Source organism: Chionomys nivalis, chromosome 7 (assembly GCF_950005125.1).
Source record: "Chionomys nivalis chromosome 7, mChiNiv1.1, whole genome shotgun sequence".
Lineage (NCBI taxonomy): Eukaryota > Metazoa > Chordata > Mammalia > Rodentia > Cricetidae > Chionomys > Chionomys nivalis.
In genome coordinates, this window is record NC_080092.1 from 80,117,551 (window position 1) to 80,127,066 (window position 9,516).

At 48.2% G+C, this 9,516-nt stretch overlaps 1 protein-coding gene across 1 annotated transcript; it reads right to left on the reverse strand.

Moving 5' to 3' along the window:
• Positions 1 to 2,274: 2,274 nt before the first annotated feature.
• Positions 2,275 to 8,837, reverse strand: Krt9 (keratin 9). The gene is made up of 9 exons (XM_057776271.1): positions 8,459 to 8,837; positions 8,136 to 8,350; positions 6,942 to 7,024; positions 6,655 to 6,811; positions 6,225 to 6,386; positions 5,035 to 5,160; positions 4,706 to 4,929; positions 3,692 to 4,359; positions 2,275 to 2,432 (listed from the first exon to the last, which is right to left on the reverse strand). The coding sequence occupies exons 1-9, from the start codon at positions 8,835 to 8,837 to the stop codon at positions 2,413 to 2,415; spliced, it is 2,034 nt and encodes a 677-aa protein (XP_057632254.1). The 3' UTR covers positions 2,275 to 2,412.
• Between the last annotated feature and the right edge of the window lie 679 nt (positions 8,838 to 9,516).

A 9,516-nucleotide genomic window follows, 5' to 3' on the forward strand; every position in this document is an offset into this window, starting at 1 on the left:
TCTTCCTACCAAATCCTGCAAACTCCAGAGCTTAAAGGAAGTCTAATTAGAACGCAGCAGAACTACAGGTGTGACTAGATTCTGCCGGGTAGCAAAAGGCCAAAATCAAGGCGAGTTCTCACCTGGAGACTGATATAAAGTCCCCTTCCAAATGCTTTCATATTCTTGGAAGATGTCAGTTCATTGCTGAAACTTTATTTCTTTCTTTTTATTTTTTTTATTTTTTATTTATTTATTTACTTATTTATTTGGTTTTTTGAGACAGGGTTTCTATGTGTAACAGTCCTAACTGTCCTGGAACTCACTCTACAGACCAGGCTGGCCTCGAACTCACAGAGATCCACCTGCCTTTACCTCCCGAGTGCTGGGATTAAAGACTTGTGCCACTTCTGCCAGGCAAAAGTCACTTTCTGATAAGGGCCTTCAGCAGGAGATTCTCCGTCCTTCTCACCACATAGCCCCTTTGATCTTCAACCACCGTTGAAATCTCATGATCCAGGGCCAAAAATATGGCTCAATGGGCAAAGATGCTTGCCTCCAATCCTGACCACCTGAGTTTGATTCCTGGGACCCACATAGTGCACAGAATCAACCCTTCCAAGTTTTTCTCTGACCTCTACACACATGCTGTAGCAGCACACACACCTGAGTTCTATCCCTTCGCATGGTAGAAGGAGAGAACTGATCCAGTTGACCTCACACAGGCACTGAGACACATGCGCCCGTGCACACCACACACACACACACACACACACACACTTCAATAATAAACACGTAAGCCATTTTTTCCTGCAAGGTCATAGAAGTCATAATTTGAAGAATGAAACTTTAAAAAATTCTTTATGACATTCGCTGAAGAGAAGCAGCTTCTCTCTGCCTTAAGGTAAGTCTTCAAATCCTCAAGCCATCACAAAAGGAGTTTGGCTGCCTTGAAGCTACCCCTCCACCAGAGGGATCCCATGGAGAATCATCACAGGGACAGAGATTCACTAAGGAGCCTTCGAGTCACAGGGACACAAAGGGAGCCGACAGGAGCTGTCCTTGCTAAACTCTGCCGAGACTGCTAATTCTTGGGCCATATGTTGTCTTAAGTCTAGGCCAGGTATGTACAACTTGTGACCCACGGGACCACATGTACCCTAGGACAATAATGAATATGGCTCAATACAAAACAGCAAACTTCCTTAAAACAAGAGAGAATTTTGGCAATGTCTTTCTTTATAACTAAAATGCTTGATTCTCTAGCATGAACTTTACAGATGACAAAGTCAGTTCATTATTACCAAAGGGTTGAGCACTAGACTAGGAAAATAGTTCAGTCAGTAAAATCTTTGCCTTCGAAGCATGAGGACCAGAATTCTGACACCAGCTTGGCATGGAGGCCCACACTCGTAATCCCAGCGCTGGAGAGCTATACATAGCTAGATCTCTGACAGACCTGACTAGATCATCAAGGGAATGAAGAACAGAGAAAGACAGACACACACACAGAAGAGCTGGTCAGACAGACTGAAATCTCAGCTAGAGAAACCTCAGTACCTTAAAAGCTCAGCACGTTTATTATGAAGATTTGAGTGGGGAGGCGGGGTTATTCCATCAGTTGAGGGAGGTGGGGTAATTATACTCCGATAGAAAAAGGAGGCAAGATTTCTGGTATACCACTGGAGCAAGGAGAGAGGTTTAGCTCATCTCAGCAGGAGTACTGTCTGTAGGGGAGCAGACTTCGGGCTGTAAACATCTGGGAGGAGAATGCTATGGTAGATATTTTCTGGAAACACTATCAGCATTTTCACTTGGATCAGAAGAGAAGACTTTGCCATTTCCCTCAGAGCCTCTGGGAAGGCAGGAGGGGAGAGGCTTTGCCATCTCCCTTTAGGTCTGAGATGAGGCTCCTTGACGTGGTCATGCCCATGTCAACAACACACATTCGCTCAGGCCTCCCTCCACTTCCGTGGCCCTGGGGCTTGTGGGCTATACATCCTAGCCCACATGTACTCACAGGCACACCCAACCAATCATTACTGCCTCCCAGGAGATTCTCAGTTCAATCAAGTTCACAACTTAGATCAAAACATCACGCTACTTAATCTCAGAGGACAAACACGTCAGAGGCCAAGTTTAATTTGCAATAGGAGAACTTTATTAGGAAGTCAGGATAAGGAAGGGTGTGGGGCCACCCCCAGGACACATGGAAAAATCAAGTTCTCCCCAGCCATGAAGCCTCCCCAGCAAGGGACACAGCCAATAAGAGATGTCCAGAGGCACAATGCCATCTCCATCCAGTTCCAGACAGGGATCCCGGCTTGTTGCCGGCTAGTCTTGAAGTCAGGATACAGAAAGTATGCTTCATGTAGGTTCTGCCCTTCTGGGGCAGTCTCAGCTGGGGCTAGGTGGGGAAAGTTGACCAGGGCACTAGTATCGCATCGGGAAGCCTATGGAAGGGAGGAAAGGAGAAAGTAAGATGAGAGACTTTGGGTGGAGACCTAAAGAAAGATGAAGAAACTAGGAGCAAGAAACCTGGCTCTCATAGAGCTGGGGAACCCCTGAGATGGAAGAACTGAAATCAACCAGCCTGTGCCCCATCCAATTCCCAATCTCTCCTGAAGCAACTCTGGGGGTGGAGATCCCCTTCACCATCCCACAGCCTTGTCAGGGAATTCTTCGACTGCTCAGGCAAAGAGAACCCCAACCTCATCCCTTGATGTATATCCATGTCCCTGAACAGCAATTGGACATGCAAAGCACCCAAGATCCCTTGTAAAGGAACCGTTCCCTGATGCCAAAAGGCTTCTCTGAGCCATACATTGCCTTGTTGATATCCAGACATTTACTATAACATCATATTGGATTTTTTTTGAAGATGAAACCATAGTTTGAAGCTTAGTGGTTTTATTTGTTTATTTACATGGGTATTTTGCCTCTGTGTATGTATATGTAGCATCTATGTGCCTGGTGCTCTCAGAAATTAGTAAAGACCATGGGATCCCCTGGAACTGGAGTTCTGGATGGTTGCAAACCACCATGGGTACTGAGAATTGAACTCAAGTCCTCCACAAAAGCAGCAAGTGTTCTTCACTGCTGAGCTATTTCTCCAACCAGATATTGAATTTTTACTGCACTAAATTCAACTTGTACGTGAAAATTATTCCATGACCTAGAGACCACCTCACCTGCATGAGTCCTTCTAGAGGCTGATGATGACACCAGTGATATGCTCCCCTCAACAGTTGTGCCATGCACTGGTTGTACTAACTGGCCCCTGACTAAGACCCCTTTTCCCGTGTGTTGTCCCTGGTCCAGCTCTCCCAATCCTAACGCTGATTGAAGGCACTGGTCATGGAACCCCACAGTGCTGCACCCATCATTTGGAAATTACATGGTTATGAGGAAATAACTTGCTTGTTCCGAACCTCATTTTCCATAAGCAAAGCCTGTCTATAGGCTGCAGCGGAAATGCACATTCTCAATCCATCTCCTCTAATTACTGAGACTCGCGCCATGTGCAGATTTAATTTCATCCAATGGTCAATTAAGAAGCAAGAAAGGTTCTACACTAGTTCACTAGAGACTTTCCTAAAATCCATTCCTGTTCAGACATGCAGTTTCTCCAAAGAAGTCCAAAACTACATGCAAAAAAAAAAAAAAAGGATAGTTGCCTAGGTGCACAAGACTGAGTTCAGTAACTGCTTACCTGGTGAATCTTCGTCACAGTCGGCAGGTTTGGAGGAGCTCTGGGATTGAGAGGGCCTTCTGTCTCCTCCACCGTGGCCGCCTCCACTGCCTCCCCCAGAACTGCTTCCTCCTCCATGGCTGCCTCCACTTTTTCCACCATGGCTGCCCCCACTTCCTCCTCCATAGCTGCCCCCGCTTCCTCCTCCATAGCTGCCTCCACTTTTTCCACCATGGCTGCCCCCACTTCCTCCTCCATGGCTGCCTCCACTTCCTCCTCCATAGCTACTCCCACTTCCTCCCCCATAGCTGCCTCCACTTTTTCCACCATGGCCGCCCCCACTTCCTCCTCCATGACTGCCCCCGCTTCCTCCTCCATGACTGCCCCCACTTCCTCCTCCATGACTGCCCCCACTTCCTCCTCCATGACTGCCCCCACTTCCTCCCCCATAGCTGCCTCCACTTTTTCCACCATGGCTGCCCCCACTTCCTCCTCCATGACTGCCCCCACTTCCTCCTCCATAGCTGCCCCCACTTCCTCCTCCATGACTGCCTCCACTTCCTCCCCCATAGCTGCCCCCACTTCCTCCTCCATAGCTACCCCCACTTCCTCCCCCATAGCTGCCCCCACTTCCTCTTTGTCCTCTTTTGCCATGTCCGAAGCCAATTTGTCCAGCTCCAGAAGATTCGCTGAGGATAAAGAAAAACACACAGGTACATATACAAGGATGAACCTGGACAGAATCAAGACTCATGTGTGAACTGACACATCCCAGCTGGGAGGGAAGAGTACCCTCCCCTCCCTGGAGCAGAAGGTACCCCCTTTCTCTCGTTATTACCATTCTCCTTTCCAACACTCAAAAGCCCTCAGTGCTCCCACCAAACATACACACTTGGGATGGCATCCTCAATCAGACCCTTGCATACAAGAACTTATCAGGCAGCTTCTAACAAGAAGGCTAGAAAATGGAGTCAGACGCCTAAGGACTTCTACAAGATTCCACACTGTAGAGTCTACCGACTCCCCAGGACCTACAAGTCTTGCTGGCCGCCTTCAAGGAGGTTGTGGTAAGTCTCAATCTCTTTTTCCAGCCGTGTCTTGATGCCTAGCAGAATGCCATATTCCTGATTCTGACACTCCGTTTCCGCCCGGACCTCAGCAAGCTGGGCCTCCACCTGACTGATCTGTTCCTGGATCTGCTGGAGCTGGCCACAGTAACGATTCTTTGTGTCTTCCAAAGCATTCTCCAAGGCCGATTTCTAGGGAGCAGAAGGAGACTTTAAGAGGGGTGTTCCAATCCTGAGGATTGTGTAAAGACATCCCGTGCCCAGCCCTGGCAGCGACCCTGGAGCAGGACTACCAACCGTGCTAAGCTGAGTCTGCAGCTCAATCTCCAACTCCTGGATGCTGTGCCGGAGCTGAGACACTTCCTTCATGTTGCTCTCCATCTCCTGGCCACTGTTTGTCACTTCTTGTTCTATCTGGGTCATCTGCAAACCAAAGACTCAGTTAGGAACAGGCGGGAAACACTGTGCCTCGCTCACCAGGATCTTCACCTTTAAAACCAAGGCCGAGACCACACCAAGGACAAGCCAGTGAATTCTGGCTCCCACCAGCCAGGTTGTCCAATTCTCTAGACATCATATACCTTTTCAGCAAGGTTTCAAGGTCTTTTATACTTCGTCCCAGAACCACCTTACTAATCCTATTTCCTTGCATACATGCAGAATGGAATGCCTTTATCTACCAGGCTCTGAGCCAAGCTTTGGAGATCTGGGGGAGGAAGGGAGCAGGCATGGAACTCAGTGTACTGCAGAAGATGTTATATGTCTCTACAGTCTCCCATCACATAGGATTACAGTGAGTTGCCCACACTCTGGACAACCTCTCCACAGTTGCATCTGTGTGTGGCAAATGAAGAAAGATGTGTGGAATCTATTGGAGGATGGATAATAGATGATAGATAGATAGATAGATAGATAGATAGATAGATAGATAGATAGATGATGGATAGATGATAGATAGATAATGGATAGATAGATAGATAGATAGATAGATAGATAGATAGATAGATAGATAGATACATAGATACATAGATAGATACATAGATAGATACATAGATAGATAGATACATAGATAGATAGATACATAGATAGATAGATAGATACATAGATAGATAGATACATAGATAGATAGATACATAGATAGATAGATAGATAGATAGATAGATAGATAGATAGATAGATAGATAGATAGATAATGGATAGATAGATAGACAGATATATGATAGATAGATAGATAGATAGATAGATAGATAGATAGATAGATGATAGATAGATGATGAAAAGAAAGAAAGAAAAAGAAAGAAAGAAAGAAAGAAAGAAAGAAAGAAAGAAAGGAAGGAAGAAAGAAAGAAAGAAAGAAAGAAAGAGCTATGCTGAGAGATTAAGAGGTAGAAGGAAGAAGGGTGGGAAAGGGGGGAAGGAAGTGGAAGGATACCTAGGACACCTGGAAGGAAGGTCAGAAACTTGAAAGGGCAGCCCACCCTGCTCACCTTGGACTCATAGTGTTGCTCGATGTCCTGGCGGTTCTTGGAAATGAGCTGCTCGTACTCCTCACGCATATCATTGAGGACCTGGGTGAGATCCGTGCTAGGGGCAACATTTATCTCCACACTAACATCGCCATCATTCTGACCCGTCAGCTGCTTCATCTCCTGCCGGGGAAGAAGAGGACATGAGGTTGGAGTGGGCTCTGCCCTGCCATCTTTCAACTCTCTCCCACAAATCCTCTCAGAATGCAAAAGAAGAACACCATTGTGAAATCAGAGCACTACTGACTCTTCAGGCCATGCTGGAGAGAGGTGGAAGTGTCCCCTTCGAGAGTGAAGAAGAGAGAGCTCTCAGTGCTCCACAGCACCCCCCTGCTAGCTCCACCCTTCTGCTCCTCCCTGTACCCACTAAGCCACAAGCACAGCAACCTACCTCCCAGTGGTTCTTCTTAACGGCCTTCAGCTCATCTTCCAGAGTATCAATCTGTATCTCCAGGTCAGACTTCTCCATCTTCAGATTATCCAATACCTTCTGCAGGCCATTAATATCAGCCTCCACCCCTTGCCGCAGGGTCTGCTCCATCTCAAACCTGCAGGCCAGCCATGGGTAGAGAATGATCAAGAGGGTACCAGATCCTACTGGGACCTCTGGAACTCTGCAAATTAGGGGTGAGGGGGAGAAAACAACAGTATAGGGAGAAGAAATAGAACAAGACTCACTTAACTCTGAAGTCATCCATAGTCATGCGAGTGTTGTCCATGTCTAGGAGTGCTCTGTTGTTCCTTGTTGTGAGATCCACAATCTGAAAGAGAAGGTTGCATGAATAAACCATGCTCCCTTGATATTACCAGCTTCAAGGGAAGGAAGAGGCTAGACATAGCCTGCAGAGGGGATAATCCCATCCAAGGTGTTCAGGAAGCAAGGGGTCCATCAGCTTGTGTATTGCATGGCACCCACATTTCACAAATGTGCCCAGTATGGTCTTGAATCATTCAGCAAATATTTGAAGACCTTCTGCAAAGGCAGTGTAGGACCTAGGACAAATCCCAAGGAGCCCACCATCACCATTGACCACAGAGTCCCAATTATCCCAAAAGAGTCATGAAGAGAAGAGGTGACTTTGACCATCCTGGGAAACCAGGAAATATGTTGGAAAGGAGATGACAATTGAACTAGGTCCTGAAGGGTAGCTAAGATTGCATGGGAGTAGATGGATGGAAGAGATTTGCCGCTGCTGGAGAAAGAGCACGTTCAGAAATACGAGGAAGCTGAATGAAAGCAATAAGGAGCCCAACCGTGGACTCCTGTAGGGTGGAGACTGAGCATAGGCTACGTCTATGGCTGCTCAGTGCAACACAGAGGGTAGCCACCCATTTAAGTTAGTGGATGAAGAAGTGGGTGTGCAGATGTTTGGATGGATGGATGGATGGATGAATGGATGGATGGATGGATGGATGGATGGATGGATGGATGGATGGATGGATGGATGGATGGATGTCATCCTCACAACCAGCAATTCTCTCCATCGCTGATCAACCAACCTGCATACCTGATACCCAAGGACCAGAAAAGATTAAGAAGGACTCCTCAGAGCCCAAGACAAATGAGAAATGGAAGATAAGCCTGACTCAAAACCAGGCCAAAGAAAGCTCCAATCAGGTCCCAGTCTCGCTTAGTTCAAACTTCCTCCCTGCTCTGCCCAAACTCAAAATGAAATACCAGAGTTCAAATCCAAGTCCAAGCTCCTAAGAGCTTAGCAACCAAACACAAGTTTGCTTGCAACGTAAGTGTAGCTTCTAAAGGGTGACTGCCTGGCATGGCTTTGTTTGGACTTTAGCATTTTACCTTGTTGTGAGAGAGGTTGAGAAAGGGAGGGAAGGAAGGAGAGACAAAGATTTGATCTGTGTACATACCCTGTCCTTCAGGTCTTCGATAGTGTTGTAGAAATGAGAATAGTCCTTCTGGAAGATTCTGGAGCCCTTCTTTGAATACCACTCCTGGATCTGTTTCTCCAGGGAGGTGTTGGCCTCCTCCAGTTCCTGTACTTTATCCATGTAGGAGGCCAGACGGGAATTGAGGTTCTGCATGACGACCTTCTCATTGGTATTCAGAATACCACCTTCACCACCTCCAGAGCCACCACCGAAGCCACCACCAAAGCCACCTCCAGAGCCACCACCGAAGCCACCACCAAAGCCACCTCCAGAGCCACCACCAAAGCCACCACCAAAGCCACCTCCAGAACCACCACCAAAGCCACCTCCAGAACCACCACTGAAGCCACCTCCAGAACGACCACCGAAGCCACCACCAAAGCCCTTAGAACCTCCCCCAAACATACTGCAGGAACTCCCTGCACTAAAGCCCCCTCCAGATCCTCCACCGTAGCTGGAGCCAAAACTGCCACCACCTCCACTGCCATAGGCCGAAAGGCCACCTCCACCAAAGCCACTGGAAGAGCTGAAGCGGCCCCCTCCTCCACCAGCCCTGGAGGAGCGACTGAACGAAGACCGCATGCTGCCTCCACTGCCCCCTTTGCTTCCTCCACCTCCGCAGCCACTGCCGCTGCTGCTGTTGCGACTCCAGAACGATGAGGAGATCTGTCTGCAACTCATGATGTTGCCTGCCAGAGTACGTAGGCAGGAAACGGTCTCGAGGTTGCTGGGTACTGAGCCATCCCTGGAGCTGCCTACTTATAGCCCCTGCTAAAGGTGGCACGCCTGGGTGTGCCCTCACTCTGTGCCAGCTTCCCCCCACCAATAGACTCAGAGAAGGTCTAGGGTATGGGAGCAGCAGGGAAGCCCCAGGCTCTGCGTCCCTTGGTGACTGCCCGTCAGCAGCCCAGCCTCTCTCCATTGTGTGGGGTAATTTGATGATATTAGGCTGTCAAGGGCACTATAAATCAGCCCTGTTGCTGAGGGGGTGACCTATATCCTACAGTCTGGTGTCTGGCTGACCTTGACAACAGGTCTAAGACTCAGCCATCTCAGTTTCTAAGATCAAAACTCACGGTTGATGGTCACTGTCTAAACTCACTCTGCCCATACCTGGTGGTCACCACCGTGGGTTGAGCTGCGACCCTGGTACAGAAGTTACTGTGAAGGCTAGGAAAAGTGCAAACCCTGATCACAGGGAGCTGCCAGGATGAGCAGAAAGCCAGCACCTGCCCTAGAGAAGCCCCTATCAGATGGGAAACCCAGTTGTCAGCATCCTTTAGGCTGACGGGAGAAACAGGGCTCTGCTCTTCAGACATGCATGTTTGCTGGGATGGTGCTGTGGTCAAAAGATGAAGGT